Source organism: Glycine max, chromosome 14, assembly GCF_000004515.6.
Source record: "Glycine max cultivar Williams 82 chromosome 14, Glycine_max_v4.0, whole genome shotgun sequence".
Taxonomy (NCBI): domain Eukaryota; kingdom Viridiplantae; phylum Streptophyta; class Magnoliopsida; order Fabales; family Fabaceae; genus Glycine; species Glycine max.
Window position 1 is genome coordinate 24,957,084 of NC_038250.2, and position 27,830 is coordinate 24,984,913.

At 36.7% G+C, this 27,830-nt stretch overlaps 1 protein-coding gene, 1 non-coding gene and 1 pseudogene across 2 annotated transcripts; 2 read left to right on the forward strand and 1 right to left on the reverse strand.

Annotated features, from left to right (window-relative positions):
- Positions 1–1,708: 1,708 nt before the first annotated feature.
- On the forward strand, positions 1,709–3,760 carry LOC102662242 (protein MAIN-LIKE 1-like). The gene is made up of 5 exons (XM_006596687.1): positions 1,709–2,065; positions 2,161–2,820; positions 2,901–3,266; positions 3,348–3,497; positions 3,578–3,760. Exons 1-5 carry the CDS (start codon positions 1,709–1,711, stop codon positions 3,758–3,760), a joined length of 1,716 nt encoding a protein of 571 aa, XP_006596750.1.
- A 6,958-nt stretch (positions 3,761–10,718) lies between these two features.
- Positions 10,719–11,900, forward strand: LOC106795863 (probable calcium-binding protein CML27; annotated as a pseudogene).
- Positions 11,901–27,282: 15,382 nt separating this feature from the next.
- On the reverse strand, positions 27,283–27,389 carry LOC112999409 (small nucleolar RNA R71). Its single transcript, XR_003264596.1, has one exon. It is a non-coding gene; the product is annotated as a small nucleolar RNA R71 (small nucleolar RNA).
- Positions 27,390–27,830: the final 441 nt, after the last annotated feature.

Genomic DNA, 27,830 nt, shown 5'->3' on the forward strand with positions numbered 1-27,830 from the left:
AAGACGAAGGTTCTTCCGCGAGAAGAACCTTCTTCCGCGTGTGTGAAAGTGGATGAAAATGTAGCCTGCGGAAGAAGGTGTTCTTCCGTAGGAGCCCGCGAAAGAACACCTTCTTCCGCAGGCTTTCAATCCTTCTCGCGGAAGAACCTGCCAAACTTCTTCCACAGGCTACATTTTGCTGTATATTGGTTTTTTTCTTGAAAATTATGTCTGAACCACCAATTTATTGATATTATTAGTTAGTTTTTTTATGTATTAGCTGTTACAAAGTGTATATGGTATTTAAGTTACACAAACTCCCTAATTTTGTGTTTTTTAGTTGCTATTAAAAATTGCATTTAGGATGTAAATTGAAAATATATTTGGTGTGATTGATATATGCATTGGGATGTCTAAATTGAATTGTTATTTGCTGTCATTTGGTTAGGATGTCTAAATGATTGTATACACTGCATAAATTATGTGAATTGTTATGTGGAACACAACATGAAAGAGCAAAATTAAATTGGTTATCCAATTCCTTTTCACAGGAAATATGACACTATGGTGAGGAACCTTAGCTACAATTTAAAAGAACATGTTGTGCTATGCCTGTTATTGGACAGAGATCGAGCATGAGACGAGTCTAGCTAGTAGCATCATGTGTTAGTAGAAGATAATATTGTAAAATACAACATAAATAGCTAGTTAACAAATTGAACACCAAATCTTGGAGCACCTTGATCCCTCTAATTTGATGTGTTGAGAATTTTGAATACAAAATGATGTGTTGAGAATTTTGAATACAAAATGATGCACTTGGTGATTACAAATCCAAGCACCCACATTTGTATTAGTTACACGTATTTGTATTAGTTACAAATCCAAGCCATTCCAAACACACGGTAAGATATGCACTCTAAATGGTATGAAAAAGTTTAGTAGGAATTTCTTTACAAAGCATATACCTTGACATAATTAGCTTAATTATAATTTAAAAAATAAAAATAAGGCTAGAAATTGGCAGGAATTATGGGTAATTAGTATTAGTAATACTCAATACAAACCAAATATCCTTATTTAATATGATTCATTCAAAAGAAAAAATCAAGAATATTCTACAACTTGGATGAAATGAATGAATATGTTATATGGTAAGCACAACGAGAGGTCTAAGAAATCATAATCAGAGCGAGCCATGATAGTAGCAAACTCAGTGAAGCTAATTACACCATCCCCATCCGTGTCAGCCTCTTTGATCATCTCCGTGAGACTCCACTTTGCCATTGTCGTTTGAGTCCATGTTGGCTATAAGAGGGCTTGGACTTGGTCACCCGAGGGCTTCTAGCTCTAGCATTGTCAAATCCATCGAAAATCTCCCTTAACTGATTAACTTGGTGAACTTGAAGCTTTGATGACATGTTAATATATAATCATTACAAAAATAATACCCTCAATGTATGAGCACAGTTAATGTGCCCCCCTACAATTACTATAGATACGTGTAACTGCAAATTAAAACTAATACAAAAATGATTTTGGTTATTATTTGGTGTGATTTATATATGTATTTGTTATATATGCATTTGTATGTCAATTATTTGGATAAATTATGTTGAACTAAATATATAATCTTTGGTGGATTAGTTAGGATTCCAAAGCTTTGTTACAAATTATTTGAATGTTTAATTTGACGAATAAAAGTAAATGTTCTTCATGATTTCAGATCATGGTTAGAACACGAGGTCTATGTCATGTGTTAGGCACGGGTAGAGGCAGAGACATTAGTCAGGATTTGCCTGAGGCTGATGTTCCTCGGCGTCGTAGGCCCACTGCCTTAGCACATAGGCAACGGGTTACCCAGAGAGTCGAGGATGTTCCTCAGTTGCCTGAAGATGTGCCTCATGTGTCTGATGGTAACCCAGAGATGACAAGCGCCGCCGATGGTGTTGAGACAGATCGAGTGGCTAGTGATGGGAGCTTGGGGGCACTTGCTGATGATGAGGAGTTCCCCGGTGGGCCACGCGATCCATCTGTTTTGATAGGATTTGCTGATCATGTGGCACACAACATATGGAGTGGACAGGTATGTACTTTTTTTATTCCAGCAATTAGAAAAAAATGTCTCGTAGTTTCTTTTATTTTGAAATACACAAATTTATAAACTGTTATTCAATTTAGGAGCGACCCGATCTCAAGTTGGTCTCCCATGGTAGGAAAGTAGATAAATTTGGGAGATCGGCTGCTGAAATCGAAGGTATGATTGCGGCCACCGGATTGGATCCATTGATCAGGTGTTCTGTAATCACCGCTGATCCTGGACTTATATCCGCCTTTGTTGAGAGGTGGCATAGGGAGACGAGCAGTTTCCACCTCCCAGTAGGGGAGGTGACGATCACTCTAGACGACGTTTCCTCACTCCTGCACATTCCGATTACTGGGGTGTTGCATTCATTCGAGCCGCTGGTTACATCTGACGCAGTGGCCCTGTTGACGGAGCTACTTGAGGTCACCCCAGACGAGGGTACAACTGAGACACGTCAGGCAGTTGGGCCTCATGTTCGGTTGTCCTGGCTTCGGGACATGTACCAGAGTAGGTGCTGGACCAGTCAGTGGGTTGCTGCAGCTTGGACGTACCTCTTTCATTTGGTTGGTTGCACTCTTTTCGCTAACAAGAGTGCAACTCATGTCCATGTTGTGCACCTGCAGGCATTCAGGGACCTGGGCCAGGCAGGGGCATTCTCTTGGGGAGCAGCCACTTTGGTCCACTTGTACGATCAACTTAACGAGGCGTCGCAGGCCCCTACACGGCAGATGGCCGACTACATTTCACTACTTCAGGTGAGTATCGCTGCTTGTAATTTAAATTAAAGTAAAATTCAATCCATGTTTGTTTGTTGATGTTGACTTTGTGTTTGTAGTGTTGGATCTATGAGCACTTTCCATCAGTCCATCGGTGTGTCGTTGATGATGGTTATGCTGAGGCTAGCCCACGTGCCTGTAGGTGGCTTACGGGTAAGGCCTATATGACCGGGATTAAGGGAGCCCCTTACAGAGCACGTATTGATGCCCTGACAGTGATCGACGTATGTTGGATGCCGTATGCTGAGCATCGGGGAGTTCAGGGCTATGACTTGATCTCCTCGTGCATGGGGCAAGTCAGATGGGGTCAGATCATTGTCTACATTCGACCGGAGAGGGTGGTTCGGCAGATGGGGTACATTCATACCGTTCCTCCGCCACGGGTTCGTGATTCGTTGACAGGTACTGATATAGACGACCGATGGGTACACTTTTCAGATCATTTGGTGTCTACAAGGGAGCTCAGTGTAGTTCCTGGGCAGGTGGCCCCAGACTACATGGAGTAGTTTTTTCAAATTTCGCACCCTTCTGTGACGCCGACGGAGGACACTACTGAGCCGAGACCTGCGCCTCCCCCTCCCACTCATGATGATGACTTCGTCGAGCCACCTGTCCCCGAGGTTCTAGTCGCGTTGGATCTCCCTACGCATTCTGTGGTAAGCATAACTTGTGTAGTTTTTGTTAACTTAATTATTTTTTATAAATTCATACTGGCTTGTTATTTTCACTGAGACAGGTTGATTGCATAACATGTGTAAGGATTGGAAGGATTGCTGAGCATTTGGAGTGCGTCATCAACTTCAGGATGGTGACTGAAGGGACTGACTTATATGATATCATGGATCTTTGTTTGAGGATAGCTAGAGATGACGATCCTGATGACAGCCTTAGGTCGCGACAGAGACCCCGCATAGATTAGGATTTATCTTTTTTATTGTATTTGTTTATGTATTTAAATTTTAGTATTTCTTTTTGTATTTGTTAAAACACATTGACTTAGATAATGTATCTATTTCTTTATGTATTTAAATTATCTTTTTACTTAAATTGTTAATTTTAGTATTTGTTTATGTATGTGATAAATATAAGTTAGAATTTAAAAAAAATAAGTTAGACATTTTAAAAAATAAGTTACAAATTTTAATTGCTTGAAACAAATAAGTTAGAAATTTTAATTAAATGTAATTGATTGGACAAAATAAGTTAGAAATTTTAATTTATACTAAAAATTATTATATAATTTAAACAACAATAAGTTAGAAATTTCAAAAAATAAGTTACAAATTTTAAAAAAATAAGTTAGAAATTTAAAAAAATAAGTTAGAAATTTCAAAAAATAAGTTACAAATTTTAATTGATTGAAACAAATAAGTTATAAATTTTAATTAAATGTAATTGATTGGACAAAATAAGTTAGAAATTTTAATTTATACTAAAAATTATTATATAATTTAAACAACAATAAGTTAAAAATTTCAAAAAATAAGTTACAAATTTTAAAAAAATAAGTTAGAAATTTTAAAAAATAAGTTAGAAATTTCAAAAAATAAGTTACAAATTTTTAAAAAATAAGTTACAAATTTTAATTGATTGAAACAAATAAGTTAGAAATTTTAATTAAATGTAATTGATTGGACAAAATAAGTTTGAAATTTTAATTTATACTAAAAATTATTATATAATTTAAACAACAATAAGTTTGAAATTTCAAAACATAAGTTACAAATTTTTTAATAAAATATGTTAGAAATTTAAAAAAATAAGTTACAAATTTCAAAAAATAAGTTACAAATTTTTAAAAAATAAGTTACAAATTTTAATTCATTGAAACAAATAAGTTAGAAATTTTAATTAAATGTAATTGATTGGACAAAATAAGATAGAAATTTTAATTTATACTAAAAATTATTATATAATTTAAACAACAATAAGTTAGAAATTTCAAAAAATAAGTTAGAAATTTCAAAACATAAGTTACAAATTTTAATTGATTGAAACAAATAAGTTAAAAATTTTAATTAAATGTAATTGATTGGACAAAATAAGTTAGAAATTTTAATTGCTTTTGGTTCTGTTATTCATTCTCAATTGCTTGTAATGCAGAGGATAAAAGTACTGTTTGCACCTTTTTTTCTCTTTGTAACTCCTTATAAAACTTTTTGATAAAATTTGATGATAAAACTTTTATTCTTTTTTGATACATACTACACATTACAAACGGGTCACAAACATAACAAATTGACACATTAAGACATATTACATTGACTAGAACATCATGGACACAAATTTAATTTGCACGAAACAGCCTAACATTTAACTAGCATTCAATCATGCAAGGACGTAACCACATCGTCCTCATTTTCCAAAACCACTTTACTAAAGAGAGCCAAAATTTCTATTGGCACAAATTTTTTCCAGTAATTGGACTCTACCAGCACCTTTAGCACGTCGTCCTCACATTTCAGCTCAATAATTTCAAATTCTAAAACTTTCTCAGAATACTCCAAATGACTAGGTTGTCGATAAAACAAACGCCTTACAACTTGGGATTCATGAATCCCATGAGGAGGATTCCCTTTAGGTGCTACTTGCTTGATCAAATCCTTCAGTTGATCTATGCTACATCCTTTTGGAATATCAAATTTTTTCGGATTTATTCCGGTGAACGCGTAACCCACAAAGTTGTTTTGGCGTGGCATGTTCCATCTTCCGTTGTAATACAGAACCGCATCATGTGTAGGGATGTTGGGGCGTTCAAGTAAGTTTAAAATTGCATCTGCTGTTCTACCAACGGTACATAACAACTCAATCGGTCCAACAAATGAAAATTGATCATTATACATTAACATGGTGTTCACATCCATGCCATTTTTCAATTGCATACTTTCAAAGTGAATGTTGTTACCTGTATCTTCCACTGGTCGCCGATAATGAATTTCATCCACAACTTGATTGTTGTTTAGCTGAAGGGTGTTGTGTATTCTGCTTTTGAGAGTTGAAAAATCGCATAGGTTTGGTACTCGCATGGGCACTAGACTAGAACTTTGAAAATAAACCCCACACTCGTGAATGACGGTTCCATTTGGAAAAATGAATGCCAACCTCGAGTTCACAATCATCTGGGATGAAGTCTCTCCTAAGAATGCCATTGTTTATCGAAAATTAATTTGTCAAACTCTGAATACCAGTTGCTGTTGAGTACCATGGACATCCCCATCTGTCATTTATATAGATGGCCCAGCCAGGCACATGGCTTCACTTTTACCAGACCCGTGACTATTTTACATTTGAAGCGTAAAACTAAAGCAACCTCCTGTCACGTCATTCACTGTCGGGTCACGTCAATCATTGTTGTCTGACGTCATTAACTATTGTGTAACATGAAACCCAGTTCACAGAACTGCTTATTTCATCAAACCTTGCGTGGAAGAGTCACAGAACTGCTTATTTTTTTGCTTTCGGGGCATGTAAACTTGCCTAAGTACCCCTGTTCGGGTTTTTTTTAAAATTATATGGGAAAGGTGTAAGACTCTCCAAAGGTGGCCTGTCTCATGTTTGCACGTCAACGAATCCAAAAAAATAACAAGAGAGATCGGTTCATTCGAACAGGACCTGCAACGGAAGACCCAAAACTCAAAAAAGTTGGTTTCGGGTCATGTAAACTTGCCTAAGTACCCCTGTTCGTTTTTTTTTAAAAATTATATGGGAAAGCCGTGAGAATCTCCAAAGGTGGCCTATGTCATGCTTACACGTCAACAAATCCAAAAAAAATAATAGGAGACACCGGTTCATTCGAAAAGGGCTTGCAACGGAAGGCCCAAAACTAAAAAAAGTTGGTTTCGGGTCATGTAAACTTGCCTAAGTACCCCTGCTCGGGGTTTTTTAAAAATTATCTGGGAAAGCCGTGAGACTCTTCAAAGGTGTCATGTCTCATGATTGGACGTCAACGAATCCAAAAAAAATAACAGCAGAGACCGGTTCATTTGAACAGGGCTTGCAACGGAAGACCCAAAACTCAAAAAAGTTAGTTTCAGCCCAACATTTCCTCTTTAGGGACAACACGTGGGTTGCTACTCTGGCCCTTATCTGGCATGTCCATCCTTCTTGGCGCGACATTTAATTCGTCGTCAGAAAAAACTGAAGGACACCTCTCTTGTTTCTCTTGCGGCCGCCACCGGTCTTGTCATCGTCGAAGGCGCCCTTGCACTTGCCGGCAGAACCTTTTCCGGCGACCTCCTTGCCTTTTCCTTTGGCCTTGTTCATCCTTTCTACAGAGAATGCAATGAGACCAACACCAATTGCATGGTCAGAGTTAGAGAAATGAAGAGAGGAAGAAGTGTGTGACTGGAGTGTGTGTAACTGTGAAGAACGAGGAGTCCAAAATTAATTTTACTGTAAAAAATTTGAGGAAAAATGTGACCGACACATATCATGCGGTGCGTAGAAGAATCGGCCATTGGTCAACTTCTGAGAGGAAAAAGTCATTTAACTAATACAAAATAATCTTAAAATTAACAAAATAGTTTAACTAATTAATCCACGAAAGAACCTTCTTCCGTGGAATCCAGCAGAAGAACCTTCATCCGTTGAGTCTCGCGGAAGAAGTTCTTTCGTGAGAGTCAACGGAAGAAGGTTCTTCCGCAGTTGATATTATAACTGCGGAAGAAGGTTCTTCTGTGGAGTCCCGCGGAAGAATTCTTCCGAGAGTGTCATCAGAATAAGTTTGACAAAAACGCTCAAGGGCATTTTTGGGATTTTGAAAATTTGCTGGGTGCACCAGCAATTCTGCTGGGTGCCCCTAGCAAATCCCTTCTGCACTTGAGGTTGCATAGGCCAGCCTAGCAGACCCACCTCCCTTACAAAAATTAATTAACCAGACAAAAAACTTAGAGTAAATCAGTATAATATATAAGATATGTGAAATGGTCAAAGTCTTAATTCTAGTGATAGTATTTTAAGGGGGTGTTTGGTTTGCCTGTTTTCTATTTTCATTTTTACTTAAAACAAAAAATGGTAAGATGTGTTTGGTTGGATTTTTTTAAAATATTTTAAGTGAAAATGAAATCAGGAAACAACCAAAAAATGAAAACAATAAAATCTCATTTTAAATATTTTCAGTTGAAAATAGGAACCTCATTTTGGGTAAAATGAAAATGTGATTGGAAGGAAAGTAATTTTAAGCAAATCTAAAAATACAAAAAAGACAAGAAGTCAATATATCATAAATTTTTAGTGTTTTTATTTCCTCAAAACAAAAAACAAGAAGTCAAACCAAACATATTTTCAGAATTCTAATCTTTTGAAAATGAAAACAGTTTTTAGAAAATGAAAATAGAAAATGAAAATGCAAACCAAACACATCCTAATACTTTCATTTCTTATACTATAATCTTCGTGAAAAAAAGAATATTTTAATGTTTTGAGACTCAAACTGACCCAATCAATCTGATCAGTCGAATCACAACTCGATGATTGGATCTTACATTCAATCGAGTATGTTTTCAATCCCGAGCGATTTAGTTGGGTTTATGATCAAACCGATCACTCATCAACCCAGACTGGGTCACTTATCCTTTTCTTTTTTTTATAGTCATTTTTTTAACTTGAGTTCTTTAGATTTTGTTTGTGTTTTTTAAGACGTGTGAATTTCAATGCATCACGAGAAAGATTGTTGAAACATGGGTGGCTATTTTTGTGACGATTGTAGGGTTTTATAAAAGGAGAAAATTAAATTTTTGTGCTTTTGTTGATTTTTATTATTTTGAACTAGTTAAGTGTTGTTTTGCTTAGTGAGAGGTAGTTTTGTTTGTGATTATAAGCTAAATTTTTTCATATAAGGGATTAGTCGATTTTTAGTTTGTTTAATTTGTTATGAGTAGAATAATTATTATTGTTGAGCTAGATATTGTATTAGAAAAAATGTAAGTTGATTGGAGAACATATCCCAATACCAAAATATTGGACAATAGTGAATACAATTAGATATTATATTAGATATTGAGCATTAGAAGTATATGTTAAACTTGAACTTATTTAGCTATTTATTTATGTTTGTGATCTTTGTTACATGTTTGTTTGAAATTGGACAATGATGTTTTTTTTAACATTTTGGTATCTAATAATCTTTGTTATGAAATGATATTAATTTGTGATATTATTTTTAAATATTTTAAGACAACTATAAAAAATTTATACTTTTTTATTACAAACCAGATCATGCGGGTCAACTAATGACCCACCGGTTCGACCAATGATCCAATGACCTAGGGTCTTGACCGGATCAATCACCAGGTCGGATTAAAAACTATGCTAAAACTAACTATTATTTTAATTTTTTAATATAATATTATTTTTTCACATATATTCTTTATTTTTATCTAATAGAAAAACATTTACTATATTTATATTCTTATAATATTAATATTAATGATATAGGCTACAAAAACTAAAATAAATTAATGATGATAAAGTTAATTTTGTAAAATTGTTTTTATTTTTCATTTATTTACAAACTTTTCTTAGTATGTGTAACTTAAGACAACAATTATAATGTGATGGAAGAAATATCTTTTTTCTAATATTATCCCTGACCAACAAAAATTTATTAAAAACCATCATTTTTACAAGTATCAAATCTAAATCGAGAAAGAGAATCATTAAATAAGAAATTATAAGTGTGACCCACCAAAGTAGATTTCCAATCAATTTTAACCAATCATCAATTATTACAGTAGTAGAATTATTTCCTCCGTTTCATAATAATCATAGTGTATGAAGATAAAATTTGTCTAAAAATCATCTCATTTTAGCTTTTTAATATATTAATGATAAGGTTAGTTTTATATAAAAAAATTATTCTCTTTCATCAATTTATTAAGGTTTTAAAGTGTGTGTAAAACAACTTAAGATAATAATTATAATAAGGTGAAGGGAGTAACATTCTTCTAATATTTTAAAATAATTAAAAAGTTAGTATAAAGAAAAGAAACTTTATGTAATTTAACCAAAATTTGGGAATGTTAGCGTAAGTATTAAAATTATTTACTTGATAACGTGATCAACGAGTAAATAGTTATTTTCATCCTTAAATGTATAGAGGATTGACAAATTCTCCTTGAAAGATGAAGATTCAAAATTTAGTCTTTAAAGTGTAAAAAGTGCTACAAAATCATCTTATCGTTAACTTTTGTCCATTAACGTTAGTGAAGTCTCTTACCTGGCACACAAAGACGAAAATGTCATGAAAAATTGCTCATATGACATTCATTGATTGGCATTGATGCAGTGACTCATAAGCATGAAAACGTCAACAAAATGTTAGTCTTTGTTACTACTTCAGTCAGACCCAAACATAAGGGTCATTTGTTACATATTTTCACTTTTCACCTTCCTTTTCTTGCCTTTTGAGGACTTCTGATAACCTCCTTAGCCACCCTTTAGGAACATTGTTCTTTCACCATCGAACACGAATCCGACCTTTCATGTTCTACGGTGTAGTGCAAGGTAAGAAAGTTACTAGCTTTTGTCCATAATTTCTCTTCTTTGTTAAAGTTTATGAAACATGTGGTTCTCTCTATTTCAATATCTAGGTCTCTCTTGTTTGGAAGTTAGTGTCTCTTGAATTGAACTCAATGTTTTAGGATTTACAATGATATGGAGTATAATCGTTTTGATCATTTCACTTGAATGAGAAGTAATGCTCTTTTTATTTTTAATTATTGATGGTGTGTATAATTATTATTTTTATCATTCTCAAATATACAGGGTTTGCGAAAATATTGATTTCATGCTTACAATATGTTATGTTTCCTTGTAGGATGTGTGATGAAATCAATCTTATTTTCCATCACAAGGGTAAACTAGAACGAAATGCGTATATGGCTTTGGAGTATGTTGATGGTGAATACTGTATCTGGGAAATGTTTATTCCAACCGAATTTCATGAGTTTTATTCCCACACATGGGTTGTCCTATCACCAGGATATGAAGAAGTGAAATATGGGATCTACTTATGTTTTTTGTTTTGTAGTTTGTGAACAATTATCATGATTTGGAGTCGATAGTATGGTTGTCATTTGGTCCCGACATGCTTTTTGTAAGGGTTTATGGTTGTCATTTGTTCACATGTTTTTTAGGAAATTTCTATCGTGGCAACATTAGGGGTGGCAATATGATTGTCATTTGGTGTTGAAATGCTTTTTATAAGGGTTTATGGTATTATCACAAAACAAATTTCAGAACTTTGTAGCCATTGTTATGCTTATTATGTTTGTTACTTATGCTTATTAGGCTTCCTTAGTCATGACTTTTGTTGAGTCCAAAACCCTTGGTTTTTTAATTATGGCAGACCTTTTGGACATAAATCATATGCCTTTTGAGTTTATGCCTATTGATGAGTTTTTTTAAGAATGTGTTTGGATAGGGTAATTTAACTAAGTAATATATATTTTATAGGGAATTAAATTCTTTTTTTTATTAAAAGTAACAGTTTGGATATTTTAGTAAAAAGAATTCAAAATTTTAGAATTTTAAAAAGGATTTTAGTTAGTTGAAAGAATAGAATTTCAAATTCTATCTTCAAGAGAGTGAATTTCAAATCCTCGAGAGCAAGTTCTTTTAGTACTTCAAAGACATGAACAAACTCGAGACAGTCTTCAACCACTTTGACGCCAACGGCGACGATAAGATCTCCGCTGATGAGCTCGACAGTGTGCTTCGGTCGCTCAGATCTGGCGTCTCTCTAGAGGATCTTCACCGCATCATAGAAGACCTTGACACTGACCGCGACGGCTTCATCAGCCTCACAAAGTTTGCCACCTTTTGTCGCTCTGACGCCTCTACCGACGGTGGATCTCAACGACCATAACAAAAATGGCCTTATCTCCGTCGCGGGGCTCCACCTCGCGCTCAACCACCTTGGCCTCAAGTGCTCTGTCGATGAATGCCGCGACATGATCAAGTCCATCGATGCCGACGGTGACGGATACATCAACTTCAAGGAGTTCAAGACGATGATGATGACCTCCAAGAATTGCAGCGGCGCCACTGTCATACCCTAATTTCATCCGGGGACCATTGTTTGGTGGCATGCAACCTTCGCTTGACCACCTCGAGATACTTAACTCCCATCGTTAGGTAATCCGTAAAGTTCCGCAACATTTCGGAAGTAAAAAAGAAACATTGTTGCGCAATCCGTAAAGTTCCGCAACATTCTGGAAGTCAAAAAGAGCATTGTTGCGTAATCCGTAAAGTTTCGCAACATTCTGGAAAAAAAAATGGATGTCGTTACATAATCCGTAAAGTTTCGTGAGATTTCGGAAAGAAAACAGTCAAAAACACAAAAATGGGGGGGGGTGAACTTATCAAGATAGGGGTGTAAATAGAAATTTGAGTCTAGGCCCTTCCGGAACATTTTGGAAGTTGGGTTGCTTAAGGAGGAAGCAACTGGGCGGCAAGCTCCTCCACGTTTTTGAAAAATGGTTTCCAGGACTTCCGTGGCTTCCGTAAAATTTCTGAAAACCTTGGGTAAGCATATTTCACTTAACATTGATGAAAGGGAAGAGAAAAAAAATATGAAAATCAAATCCGAAACACTTCCGTAAGGCTTTCGTAACTTTTCCGCAAAATATGAAAAGGGGGGTGAACTTAGTAATTCAGGTGCGCTTAGAAATCTTCTTTATTAAGTCTCTGGGAGGCAAACACCTCTCTTTTTCCCTATAAAGAGGGGAGGGGGGTTGTTTCAAAAAATACTCATCACCCCTTAGCTATGCATTTCGGCTATTTTGGGCAAATAACACGTTTTCGTGAAGAAAAATCGAGTCGAAGTGCTTCCGTAACGCTTCCGTAAGCGATTATGTGGAAATTCTTCATTGTTCTTCACCGTTCTTCGTTCTTCGGTCTTCAACCGGTAAATTCCCGAAATCGAATCTTTCAATTCATTCTATGCACCCTTAGTGGTCCCTACTTGTTTTATGTACTTTCACTTTAATTTCGCTTACTTTCAGTTTTCTTTTCTTCCATTTTTAACGTGCTTTAACCGTTTATTTAAGTTGTTTTCTCACCTAACAAATGATAAAATGAATTTCAACCGATCATTTGCGTTGTAATCTCGTTTAATCACTATTAAAACAAAATCTAACCGATCATTCACGCTGTAATCTCGGTTAAACCAAAAAAGTAAAATAATAATAAAATAATCAAAATATCTTGAAAAATAATAATAAAATAATCAAAATATCTTTGAATAAAATAATAAAAAAAAATCAATTGGACGTTTTTCTTTGGAAGTTTCCTTGGATCAATTGACTAATAACCAAAGTGAAACTAAGGCTAAAATCAACTCACAAATCAAGCTTTGTCCGCAAAAAATCACTAAAAAACGTATTAAGGTCCAACGCCTTAAACGATCCTCTTTGCTTTTATCGGTTAACATGGACCGTTCAAAAGCATAAAATAAACATGTAACTTTACTGCTTTTGCGAGAATTACGTAGGTCTGATTTCCTCTTCGATGGAGGATACGTAGGAGTAAAAGATCTGCTTTTGTCGACCTCGTGAGATGGTTAGAGGTCCAACGCCTTAGCTTTCTCACCAAGTAAAATGGATCATTTTAAGGTCCAACGCCTTAAATGACCCCCTTCCGAGTAAAAAGAATCACTTGATTCGCCCCTTTTGAAAGAACTACGTAGGTCTGATTTCCTTATCACAATTGAGGAATACGTAGGAGCAAGGGAAACACCCTTGTCGACCACAAAAAGATAAAAAAATACAAAACGCATAAAAAGACATAAAAAACGTAAAAGGGAAAATAAAACAAATTGAAGTCATATTTGCACACTTGATTAAAGGCTACCGTCCCTTGTGACGGACGCGTGGGGTGCTAATACCTTCCCCATGCGTAAATACAAATCCCGAACCTTTCACACTTAAAGTTCGTAGACCACACCTTTCCAATTTTTCCGATGTTTTCCTCGAATAAACGTTGGTGGCGACTCCGCGCATCTTCCTCCCATGGAAGACGCACCCGTGAGCCCTCGCGTCGCCCTCCCGTCGAAGGGTAGGTTGCGACAGCCACCAATGGCTTCATCCATTAGCTTTGCTGTTTTTGTTCTCACGTGCGGTGTTAGTCGGTGAATACGAGTAACTTTTGTGTATAAAACTTGTGTAAATTGTATCAAACTCCTCCAATTTATGGTTATTTTGTAGTGTTATAGGTTCTTTTAATTAAAGATAGGTAATAAATACTTAGTAATTCTATTTTGTGTGTTTAACAATCATTTTCTCTCAATTTCAGGTTAATTTGGCAAGTTTTGAAGTGCTGATTTTCACCTTCTCGCTAAGCCAATCTACTGGCTTAGCGAGCGTCTACTAAGTGCAACACTCATTGGCTAAGTGTGAAGAAGAATCTGGAAGAAGATAAGCTATACAGGTTCGCTGAGCGCACCGCTTCATCTCGCTAAACGTACCGGTTCGCTTTGCATGTCTAGCAATTCAAGAGAGAGAAAGGTCCAAGTTCCAAAGAGTTTTGAGAGATTTTGCTATGTGAAGATCTGTAGAGACCAGATCTTGAAGAGGAAGTTGTTTTGAGAGCTTGAGATGAGTTTGTGAGTGGTTGTGAGATCCTAGAGGTGAAGGAGACATCCTCACCACTTGTATTTTTTACAATCTTTCATCTTGTACTTCTCTTTGTTGTAAAGGAGGCTTCCTGGTTATGGAAAGCTAAAATCCTCTGTTGGATCTTCCCTGTAGGTACTTGACGTAAATATCTTTCTATCTATTTAATGATGTTTTGTGTGTTCTCTATGCTATCAGCTTTTCATTCTAGTATGCCTTTACCTTGATCACGTAGATGAATGCTTTGTTAGGGTCATTCAATAGTGGAAACTGGTCTGATTTTGATGACCTTGATAGGACAGGGCTAAGTTGTTGTACTATCACGAGGAATCGGGGTGCGATAATTTAGTTGTAGTATGTTTGTCTTAATGCGGTCCTGATTGAGTTTAGTCCAACAAGAGGAATCTGAGGATGATGCTTGATCAGGATTAGGCTAAACTATCATGAGGAATCGGGGTTTAGCATCTCAGGAGACACCATAGGAACACATGAGCATTGTTAGATAGAAAATATACTACTAGTGCGATCCGGTGCACTTGTCGGAAGCAAACAAGTTTTTGGCGCCATTGCCGGGGAACTTCTTTTTATTTGGGAAGTTAGATCGTTTTTAGGTGTCTATTCTTTATTCGTTATTCTTTGATTATATGTGAATATTTGTTCTTAATTCGTATTTGTCTTCTCTTGTTGGACTGGATAATCGCTTTTCTGTTAGTATTTTATATGCATATATCTCCCACAGACAATTTAGTTCCTCTGGACTTAGAAATTGAAGCTACATTGAGAAGGAATAGGGCCGAGAGGAGAAGGAAACTTCTACAAGACAAAACAGTTGCATTCATTCTTGAGGAAGAAACTCATTTTTCTGATTCATTATCACTTGATTCACCATCATCAAGGGAATCCGCTACTCAATTTCCTAAAACCGCTAACATGGCAGAGGAGCAGTACCAGAGAAGCACCCTTGAGGATTATTTAAGCAGCTCAGTATCACAATTCTTTACTAGCATTGCACGTCCTAAAGTGCAAGCTCACAACATCAACTACCCACATTCTTTAATTCATTTAATACATGGGAATTTATTCCAAGGATTACCTAATGAAGACCCCTATGCACATTTGGCAACGTTCATTGAAATATGCAACACTGTTAAGATTGCTTGTGTGCCAGATGAAGCCATTAGACTCAGCCTATTCTCATTTTTATTGGCAGGAGAGGCCAAAAGGTGGTTTACTCATTTAAGGGTAACAATTTGAAAACTTGGGATGAAGTTGTTGAAAAGTTCCTAAAGAAATACTTCCCAGAGTCCAAGAATGCGGAAGGGAAAGCTGCAATCTCTTCATTTCATCAGTTCCCTCATGAATATCTGAGTGAAGCATTGGAGGTTCAGAGGTTTATTGAGAAGAACTCCCACCCATGGGTTTTCCGAGCCAATTCAATTGAATATGTTTATAGATGGGTTGAGACCACAAACCAAGCAATTGCTAGATGCTTCTGCAGGGGGAAAGATAAAACTGAAGACCCCGGAAGAAGCAACTGAGCTAATTGAGAACATGTTAGCCAGTGATCATCTCATTCTATGAGACAGAACCCATCAACCCACGAAGAAAAGCTTGTTAGAGCTATCATCACATGACGCTTTATTGGCACAGAACAAGTTTCTTTCTAAGCCACTTGAGATTTTAACAGAAACACTCGGTAAGCTACCAACTAAGTTGTCTATTGGTCAACCTACGCACTCGTCTATTTTGCAGGTTACAGGTTGTACCATCTGTGGTGAGGCTCATGAAACAGGCCAATGTATTCCCACTGAAGAAAACACTCAAGAAATTCATTATATGGGAAATCAACAACAACAAGGGTATACTCAAGGAGGATTTTTAGGCTTCCAACAGGGTCCCTATAATCAACAAGGACAGTGGAGGACACCCTGGCAACCAGTTCAACAAAGACCAGAGTGGGCCTTCAAACAGGCCCATCCAACAAGGGCCTAACATATTCTAAAGGACTACTAAGCTGAAGGAGACCTTGACTCAGTTTATGCAGGTAACAATGTCAAATCATAAAAGCACTAAGTCAGCACTGAAGAACCTTGAGGTCCAAATGGGACAACTGGCCAAGCAGATAGCTGACAAGTCATCCAACAATTTTGTGGCAAATAAAGAACAGAATCCCAAGGAGGAATGCAAAGTTGTGATGACAAGAAGTAAGAGGTTTGTGGAAGTTGAGGATGAAGAAAGTGTAGTGCACAAGGAGAAAGCGGCTGAAAAGAAAGGTACTAAAGTTAAGAAAAATGATGTGAGAGGTCAAGGCAATCAGGAAAAAGGGAAACAAATAATGGTCCAAAATAAAGAATTGAAGGACCAAGAAAAAGAAAAAGAAATATAAAATGAAAAAAATGAAAAAGAAGAAAAAAATAAGAATGCAAAGAAGAGTAGAAGTAAAAAGTTGTGGATGAAGGTGTGGAAGTACCATATCCCGTGGTACCTTCCAAGAAAGAAAAAGATCGTCATCTGGTGAGATTTTTAGATATTTTCAGGAAACTGGAAATAACCATGCTCTTCGGAGAAGCTTTGTTGCAGATGCCACTCTACTCCAAATTCTTGAAGGATATGTTAACAAGGAAACATAAGTATATTCACCAGGAAAACATCGTAGTGGAAGGAAATTGTAGTGCAGTGATTCAAAAGATCCTTCTACCCAAGCATAAAGATCCTAGGAGTGTAACTATTCCTTATTCAATTGGAGAAGTCACTGTGGGAAAAACACTTATTGACCTGGGAGCCAACATTAATCTAATGCCACTCTCCATGTGCAGAAGATTGGGAGAATTGGAGATAATGCCAACTAGAATGACTTTACAACTAGCTGATCGCTCCATTACCAGGCCATATGGAGTAATTGAAGATGTGTTGGTCAGAGTGAAACATTTTATCTTCTCGACACATTTTGTGGTAATGGATATCTGTGAAGATACTGACATTCTTGTAATATTAGGAAGGCCATTCATGTTGATCGCAAGCTGCATAGTTGATATGGGTAGGAGGAAACCGGAGTTGGGTTTTGAAGATTAGAAAATTGATTTTGATTTATTTGTTGAAGACAAGCTTGCTCCAGAACAAAATGTTTGCTTACAGGTAATGGAAGGAGGTCAAGAGGTTCTGACGGTAAGAACCGAAACTTAAGATCACCCAGTGAGGTAAATGTGTCAAGCTAATGACGTTAAAGAAGCGCTTCCTGGGAGGCAACACAGTTTTAATTTTTGTTATCATAGTTTTTGCATGCATTTGATCATTTGGAACTTGCTGTATAATCTGTACATTGGAGTTTATCAGCTTATCCTTGAATGTTAGATATAAGGGTTTCAACTTGTTTAAGAAGGGACTAAAAAATGGATTAGAAAACATTTTTTGAAAAAAGACAGTCCTTTCGCTAAGCGCAAGCCTCGCGCTAAGTGCATCTTTGGTCATGCGCTAAGCCGAGAGTCGAAAGCGCTTAGCGCCCAACCCTTGCATCTAATGCTGATTTGATCCACTAAGCTGGCCAAGGCTGAGCTAAGCCAACTTCAATTCGATCTGAATTCGGCTAAGCTACAGTCTAATCGCTAAGCCCATCATACGCTTTGGCTAAGCACGAGTCATTGCCGCCAAGCTCATTTCTTTGCGGCCAGAACTGGGGTTCATGGAGCTGAGCGCCAATCATGGTGGCTAAGCTGACCTTCTTGCGGCCTAAACTCAATTTGATTGAGCTAAGCGCCATTCATGGTAGCTAAGCTCAAATGCTTGCAGCAGTCATAGCGCTGAGTGATTCTATTGTCTGCTCAGCGCCACTCGTCTGCACTCAAAATGCATGATTTTAGCTAAGCAGTCCCAGAACCCGACTTAGTGAGAGTTGCAGGCTTTCTATTCTACAGATCTTGCTAAGCGATCCGATCCACGCGCTAAGCCTAACTCTAAAAATGAAAAGAAGCTTAGCGCAAGGGTTCGCTAAGCGACAGGCCTTGAGAAACCAAACGTCTCTCGAGTTCGCTTAGCGCAACATTTCGCTAAGTGAGAGAGTAAAAAATAGCTGAGTGAAGTGTAACATCAGTACACTCACACGTGCCTAAGCATTTTCACATAAACATTCCCTTTTCTCTCTCTCATTCAAAATCTCTCAATCTTACATCTGCATGCCCCAAGCATTTTCTTACTGCATTATCTCAGTCCAACCAAAGCTTCAATGATACAAGTAAGTTCACTGCTACCTTTTTTCTACTATTTTGCTGAAATTTAGGTTAGACAACCTTAAATCTAGCTTTAAGAATTATAGGATATTAATCTTTTTAGAAGTAGTTAGAGTTTAGGACTCTGTGTAGGTTGTCTTGTGTAAAATATGTTGAGAACTTTGCATCTGTGATATGCCTATTAAAGGCCTCAATATTGGAAAAAAAATGCATTGCGCTTTCTGTGTTTTTTCTGGAAAACGCGATGAACTCGCTCAGCGCGCTTGCTGCGCTAAGCGAGTTCATCAATATTCATTGAATATTTGCGTTTTTCGAAAGAACTCGTTGAGCGAGCTTATCGCGCTAAGAGAGTTTATCTTTTGAGGATGAATATTCATCCTCTTGATAAAGAACCTGTGGCTAAGCGAGGATGATTCGCTAAGACCAGGTAACTTAGTCAAATTTTGTGTTGATAACCGCGCGCTAAGCCGAGCTTCCATAGGCCAAGTGCAATTCATTGCGGAATTTTTTGAGCTGAACGACCCTGTTCGCTAAGCTCCAATACTTAGTGGAATTTTTATTATGTTTATCGCCGCTAAGTGTAGCTTATGAGGAGCTAAGCACATATCCTTGCGCTAAGCGGTAGTATATTTTGTGAAGGTTCGCTAAGTGAATCCTATCTCGATAAGCAGCCGTTATCTTTCTTTCAACTTGACTTTTGCAGTTGTTTGGATCCCTTTCTTGCAGATGGCATCAAGAAAAAGGGCAAGAACCGATGACATCCCTTCATCATCCAACCCAGCTCCTCTGACAGCAGCCATGGAACCATATGTCCAACACTCACATACTGTAATCCCTATGCTGCAAAGTTTATTTAGGGGGCAGTTGATGATCATGTATAACCAGTAGGAGTTGTCTCACAATAGGCCAATCATATCTATGGAGCATTTTCTTGAAAAAGTGGCCAGGCCTAAAGCTCAGCTTCCATTGGAGAGATCCCATGAGGTTGTTCCTCTTGAGCTTGCACCAGCAAGGACTGAGCCGATACCAGTTGAGCACAACCTCCAGTAGTGGATCCACCTCCTTCTCCCGAGCTTGAAATATTGTCTCCTCCACCAGCTCTAGCTCCATCTCTGATAATCATCTGATGAAGATGCTGCCCCTCCTGATTCACCATCTTGCAATATAGATGATGGTTTTGACTTTTTTGATTGGATGAATTGCTGACTAATTCTCCAATTTGGACACTGATTTCCTTTTCGGATTATTATTATTATTATAATTATGGTTTTAGTACAGTTTTTCCTTTATGTCTACATACACTGCTAGTTTTATTTATGATTAGTTGATTTGCTCATCCTAAAGCATTTTGAACAGTTTAACTTGGTTTTTAATGATATGGTAGTGAAGCACTTTTATTGATTTGTGAAAATGGTTGTGTGCTTTTATTTTGAATTGAATGCATGATTTTGATGGAGTTTGTGTTCCTTTTCATGAGTTTGAACAAGTGTGTATGTTAAACAAAGAAAGAGCAAGAATGTGAACTTGCATTTAGAATTGTTAGTCAGTAGACAGATTGATTGAGAAAGAAAAGTTTGAACCAAAATCGGTGAGAGTGTGATCTTACACTGTGAGTGAACGACTAGCTGTGAGTAATAATCCTTGCATGAATCTCTGAATTTTGGAATGAAATGTATAAATGAGGACATGATGAAGGCCATGATTGTGCATATACAAGCCTTTTGACAAAAAAGCTTACCTTGAATGATAATTATACCCATTGCACCCTTTATGAGTTGAATGATTTTGTCAATAATTGAACCCTGAACCTGAATGATTATCTCCAGATATCCTGTTTAGATTCTAGGAGAGCATATGGTTCAAGGCAAATTTACCACAAATTTGGGGGAGTGGAACTAATTGGGGTGCAAAGAAAAAGATAAAGCATCAGGACACATAACACATAAGTTGTGTGATAAAAAAAAAGCAATCAAAGGAAATGTGTGCTGATGTAATAAGGTCAAAAGCAAATGAAAGTGAAAAGCTAGTGAGCAAGCCAATTGTATTAAAAAGACCATTGGGATAAGTCTAGGATTTTTGCTCTCTTAGAATCTAAGCCTTTGAATCCTAGAAAAACCAATGAATTTTTGTAGCCAAGCCTCACTACAAGCCTAGGAAAGTCCTTCTGATTCTGTTTATACATTTGACTTTATGGCATGAGATGAAGTGCAAAGATTGGATCTCTTGTTAGTTGTTATAAATGAATAGCTTAAACACTTGTGCTTGAGTGAAACAGTAGCCATGAAATTGTGATTTAAGCTACTTTCCTTGATATCTGTCTTATGCCTAACTTCATCTAATTGTTCAGGTTACATTTTATTCTTCTCTTTGGATAACTACCTGCCTTGGGAAAGGCAAGTGATGAGGGCATTTTACTTCATTCTCTTATCATGCAATCAGTAACTTTTGTTGCATACACCTTTGTACATAGTCACTGCATGTTATTGTCACTTAGGGACCATTGAACTGTTCTTTATTTGCTTAAGGACAAGCCAAACTGTAAATTTGGGGGAGTTGTTAGTCGGTGAATATGACTAACTTTTGTGTATAAAACTTGTGTAAATTGTATCAAACTCCTCTAATTTATGGTTATTTTGTAGTGTTATAGGTTCTTTTAATTAAAGGTAGGTAATAAATACTTAGTAATTCTGTTTTGTGTGTTTAATAATCATTTTCTCTTAATTTCAGGTTAATTTGGCAAGTTTTGGAGTGTTGATTTTCACCTTCTCGCTAAGCCAATCTACTGGATTAGCGAGCGTCCGCTAAGGGCAACACTCATTGGCTAAGCGTGAGGAAGAATCTGGAAGAAGATGAGCTATACAGGTTCACTGAGTGCACTGCTTTATCTCGCTAAGCCCACCGCTTCAGTCCATTCACTGAGCGAGAAAAGCACGCGCTAAGCTGAAATTCACTAATGTGCGCTAAGCGTTTCAGAATTGCGCTAAGCGCACGAGCACGAACAAAGCCACCTATTTAAGCCTGAAATCAGATTTAGAGAAGGAAGTTTGGGCTGAGAGCTGAAGCTTTGCATGTCTAGTGATTCTAGAGAGAGAAAGGTCCAAGTTCCAGAGAGTTTTAAGAGATTTTGCTGTGTGAAGATCTGTAGAGACCAGAACTTGAAGAGGAAGCTGTTCTAAGAGCTTGAGATGAGTTTGTGAGTGGTTGTGAGATCCTAGAGGTGAAGGAGACATCCTCACCACTTGTATTTTTGCAATCTTTCATCTTGTTCTTCTCTTTGTTGTAAAGGAGGCTTCCTGGTTATGGAAAGCTAAAATCCTCTGTTGGATCTTCCCTGTAGGTACTTGATGTAAATATCTTTCTATCTATTTAATGATGTTTTGTGTGTTCTCTGTGCTATCAACTTTTCATTCTAGTATGCCTTTACCTTGATCACGTAGATGCATGCTTTGTTAGGGTCATTCAACAGTGGAAACTGGTCTGATTTTGATGACCTTGATAGGAGAGGGCTAAGTTGTTGTACTATCACGAGGAATCGGGGTGCGATAATTTAGTTGTAGTATGTTTGTCTTAATGCAATCCTGGTTGAGTTTAGTCCAACAAGAGGAATTTGAGGATGATGCTTGATCAGGATTAGGCTAAACTATCATGAGGAATCGGGGTTTAGCATCTCAGGAGACACCATAGGAACACATGAGCATTGTTAGATAGAAAATATCCTTTTAGCATTAGGAACCTATTAGGAAGACCAACGCGTTTTCTACTTGTTTTTACACATCATTTCTCTCGCGTGATTTTCCTTTTTGCATAGATAGTTTACATACCTGTTCATATTCACACTTAGATTTTCACACCAGACACCTATTTACTGAAATAGCTTACCAAGTAACACAAGTTCCCCGAGAGTTCGATACTCGGTTCTTACCGTTTTATACTACTTGTGCGATCCGGTGCACTTGCCGGAAGCGAACGTGTGGATGCATTGGAAACATATAGCTTCGACTTTTAATAAAGGAATCCAAACACAAAATTTTAAAAATAAAGAAATTTAAATTGGAGCATTTGAAATTCTCAGAATTTAAAATTCTTTAGAATTTTAAATTGTCTCATCTAAACACACTCTAAGTGTGTTATGAAAATAAGTTTTGTAAAGAACAACAATTAAAGTAAACTCAAGGTTTTCGTGAGTCACTCAAAAAAGATGATAAGCTTGAAAGTTCAAAAGAACACTCAAAGTGTCATTGGTTGTGTACTGCAATGAAGAAGTCAACATGTTCACTGGATGAAGAGAAAAACTTCAATTCGTGTGAAGTAGTCAACAACTAATGGACAATTTTTTTTTATCATAATTGTTCTTCATTATGCAATTCTGATATACCTTCAAAAGTTTATCATAATTGTTCTTCGGAATGCAAAATTTTAGAACAAACTTAGACCTATCATGTCAAGTATAGTTGGCACACTTTCAACTTCTTCCAAAAGTTGTTGTAGAGCTAAGGGCCCTACTTTCAACTACTATTTTCTTGGGGCATTTCAAACTTGAAGCAAGCTTTTGAAGAGAGAGAAGAAGATACCATGTTATCATAATGGCTAGTTTGACTTTTGTGTCTATAAAATTGTTAGAGGTCATCTGCAGAAGAGGCGAGAAAAGGTAGGAGACCACCTATGGAGTGAAAAAATGAAAATTACATCCTCTCCACCCTCCATAATCCTTCAATGTGCTGAAAGGAAGAAAATGAGGTGAAGTAAAACCAAATCACCAATGAAGATCCAAACCATGAGAGTTGTTTTGTTGTAAAATACCCTCAAACATATTCTCTTAGTTTGTAATCTATATGTATCCCAAATCATCGATGATCACTATGAATGACAAATTCTTTGGAAACAAGGTAATGTTCCCAAGTTTGGAGGGCTCTTATTAAGGCATAAAGCTCTTTATCATAGGTGGGGTAGTTGAGGATGGCACTATGAAGTTTTTCACTAAAATAAGCAATAGGGTGCCCACCTTGTAACAATACAACTCCAACTCCTACTTCAGAGACATCACATTCTAGCTCAAAATTTTTAGAAAAGTCAGGAAGAGCTAGAACAAGTGCCTTAGTAAGCTTTTCTTTGAGAAAAACAAAGGCTTGCTCTTGTTTTTCACCCCAGGTAAATGCCACATTCTTCTTCACCAACTCATTGAGAGGTGATGCAATTGTAGAGAAATTAGAAACAAACCTTCTATAGAAGCTTGCTAACCCATGTAAACTCCTAATATCTCCCACACTTTTTGGGATGGGCCATTCTTGGATGGCCTTGATTTTCTCAGGGTCCACTTGGACCCCATTTCTACCAACTACAAACCCTAAGAAAACTATATTATCTACACAAAAGGTACACTTCTCTATATTTTCATAGAGGGTGTTTTTCCTAAGGACTTAAAGAACTTGCCTAAGATGTCCTAATTGATCATCTAGGCTCCTACTGCACACTAAAATATCATCAAAATAAACAACTACAAATCGACCTATGAAATCCCTTATGACATGATGCATAAGTCTCATAAATGTGCTTGGTGCATTAGTGAGCCCAAAAGGCATCACTAGCCATTCATACAAACCAAACTTGGTCTTGAAAGCGGTTTTCCACTCATCACCCTTTTTCATCCTAATTTGGTGATAACCACTTTTAAGATCAATTTTTGAAAAGATATTGGCACCATGCAACTCATCAAGCAAATCATCAAGTCTAGGAATGGGGTGCCTATACTTTACAGTAATGTTGTTGATGGCCCTGCAATCTATACACATTCTCCACGTACCATCCTTTTTGGGCACCAACAACACTGGCACAACACATGGGCTTAGGCTCTCTTGGACCCAGCCCTTCTCCAACAATTCTTTAACTTGAGACTCTATCTCCTTAGTCTCCTAAAGGTTAGTCCTATAGGTTGGCCTATTAGGAAGGCTTGCTCTTGGTATGGAAGCAATGCCTTCCAAGGTTATTTTGATGATGCCAAAGAATCAAGAGTCAAGCAAAATCCAAAGATTCAAGAATCAAGCTTCAAGTTTCAAGATTCAAGACTCAAGAATCAAGATTCAAAGAATAATCAAGATCAAGATTCAAGACTCAAGATTCAAGAATCAAGAGAAGACTCAATCAAGATAAGTACTAAAAAAGTTTTCCAAAACATTGAGTAGCACAAGATGTTTTCACAAAATCATTACCAAAGAGTTTTACTCTTTGGTAATCGATTACCAGAAGGTAGTAATCGATTACCAGTTGATGTCATCATTTTATCCTGTTTCTTAACCCTTTTTGTCACCATTTTAATTATTGATTAGCCTTAATTGTCAAATTAATTATGCAGTTTTATCATTTGGGCCTACTGGATTAATTGTGTTTTTAATTTAATTTCAGGAGAATTATAAGCAATTGGGCTTGAATCCGAAATTGGGCTTGAACTTGAAGAGAGCAGACAATTTTATCCTACCAAATCTTATCTTATCTAGATTTTATCTCATCTAGATATTATTTCATCTAGATTTTATCTTATCTTATCTAGATTTTATTCCATCTAGATTTTATTTTATCAAATCTTATCTTATCTTGTCCAGATTTTATTTTATTAATGGGCTTGGACTTAAAACAGATTTGTAAGCTTTGGGGCTGAGAACCTATATAACAGCACCAAGGTTTTAGTTTTTAGAGTCCTTTTTGTTTTGGAGAGGAGAATAATTCTAGTATTCTCCACTTTCTACTACAATTTCATTTTCTACTGATTAATGGAAGGCTAAGTCTCCAACATTGTTTTCTCTTGAGGATCAAGCACAACTCTCTTTGAGGTTTTATTATTACTATTGAATTCTAATCATTTTTTCCTCTTCACCAATTACTCTGTATTTGTTGCTATTAATCCATGCATGCTTAGTGCTTGATTAATTGTCTCTATGCTTAATTTACGTTCATGCTTAATAATCAGTTTCGTTCATGATTAATTGGTGCATTTGTTGCTTAATCACATAATGACTACCTTATGTTAAATTTCGCTTAGTAATTTATTTTAGGGTTGGATTAAGTGGTTGAACTGATAAAGGATAAATTCTCGTAACCTAGGATAAGAGACTTGCTTGTGAATCAAGGGGAAACAACATATTTTAATTATGATATTTTCTAATTAAAATTTGCTCGTTGTTTAATTTACAAAAACAAACAACCCCCCAATTCGTTACTGTTTTATTACTATCTGTTATGAACGTTTGGTTGACCATTGCTCGTTGGGAGACGACCTAGGATCACTTCCTAGATACTGCATTTTTAATGTTTATTTGATTCAGGTACGACCTCCATCAAATTTGGCACTGTTACCGAGGAGCAGTGGGCCAAAGGTTCATAATAGTGTTTAGTTATCTTATTTTGTGTAGCGTTCTGTTTTGCATTTCAGTTGCATCTCCTTTTTAGTGACTGATTCAGCTTTGTGTTTTGCCGTGAACAATGCTGAACAGTGATTAGCGACTGGAAATTAGCGACTAATTTTGCAATTTAATTAGCGATTTTTGTTTTGATAGTTAGAGTTGTTATTTTTGGCAGATTTTTTGTGTGGTAACTTCTTTTGATCCATATTTTGTGTGAAAAATACCAGGAGCACTTGGTGTGGCAGTATTTGAGAGAGACAAAAATTTTGGGAACTTGTTTTTAGCAAAACTTAAAACGACCATAACTTTTGCTCCGGGTATCAGAATAACTATTATTATATATGCATTTGGGGTAGAAAAAAATTTCCCATTCTATGACAACACGCCGAAGCTAGTTGGGTTCTCCCAAACTCCAAAAATCAGCCGTTTACTAAGTTTTTTTTATTTTTCAAGTATTATTGTCCTATTTTTCTAAACTTTGCTTAGGTAGTTTTCATAGTTAGACTTTGAATTTTTGTTTGAAAATTTTTGTGCTATCTTTTCATGATTTTAGGGTGTTCCTCACAAAATTTCAGCTCATTTTGATATCATTTACCCCCTTGTTAGGTGCTTGTTGAGAAACACATTATTTGCTGCATATAGTGCATGACTAGGGGCAATCTAGGTGATTTACAACCCTTTGATCCTGAAATAGATAGAACCTTTCATAGATTAGTTAAGCATAGTGTGCATCTTGGTCATTCTATGCATTTTGAGCATTTTGAGCATTCTGTTGAGGGTGATTCTGAATATTCTGATTTTGAGCATTCCACTACTAATTTTCATACTGAGAACATGGCTCAACCTCCACCTCATGAGAGGACTCTTAGGGAGATGGCTGCACCTGATTTCACTTATGAAAACTTGTGCATTCAATATCCTGATGAAGGTGTTCAATATGTTCTCAAGACTGGACTAATACATTTGCTGCCCAAGTTTCATGGTCTTGCAGGTGAAGATCCTTATAAGCATCTTAAGGAGTTCCATATTGTTTGTTCCACCATAAAGCCCCCTGATGCCCAAGAAGATCATATCTTTTTAAAGGCTTTTCCTCATTCTCTGGAGGGAGTGGCAAAAGATTAGCTATACTACCTTGCTCCCAGGTCTATTTTCAGTTGGGATGACCTTAAGAGGGTGTTCTTGGAGAAATTCTTTCCTGCATCTAGGACCACTGCCATTAGAAAAGACATTTCAGGCATCAAGCAACTTAGTGGAGAAAGCTTGTATGAGTACTGGGAAAGATTCAATAAATTGTGTGCAAGCTGCCCTCACCACCAGATTTTTGAGCAACTCCTTCTTCAATATTTCTATGAGGGACTTAGCAACATAGAGAGGAGTATGATTGATGCTGCCAGTGGTGGAGGTCTTGGTGATATGACCCCTGCTGAGGCTAGGAATTTGATTGAGAAGATGGCTTCCAACTCCCAACAATTAGTGCAAGAAATGATGCTATTGTCCTTAGAGGAGTCCATGAGGTGGCCACAGATTCATCTTCATCTACTGAAAATAAAAAGCTAGAAGGAAAACTTGATGCCTCGGTCAACCTGGTTACTCACCTTGCCATGAATAAGAAATCTACACCTGTTGCAAGAGTCTGTGGTCTATGTTCTTCTGCAGATCACCATACAGATCTCTGTCCTTCTTTGCAGCAATCTGGAGTCAATGAGCAACCTGAAGCTTATGCTACAAACATTTATAATAGACCTCCTCAGCAAAAAAAC

Excerpts from the sequence above, each read along its gene's own strand:
- LOC102662242 (XM_006596687.1), top strand. The coding sequence starts at position 1,709 with ATGGTTAGAACACGAGGTCTATGTCATGTGTTAGGCACGGGTAGAGGC. Across the intron at positions 2,821-2,900 it reads ACTACATTTCACTACTTCAG|TGTTGGATCTATGAGCACTT; the intron begins GTGAGTATCGCT and ends TTGTGTTTGTAG. Across the intron at positions 3,267-3,347 it reads CTGATATAGACGACCGATGG|TTTTTTCAAATTTCGCACCC; the intron begins GTACACTTTTCA and ends TACATGGAGTAG.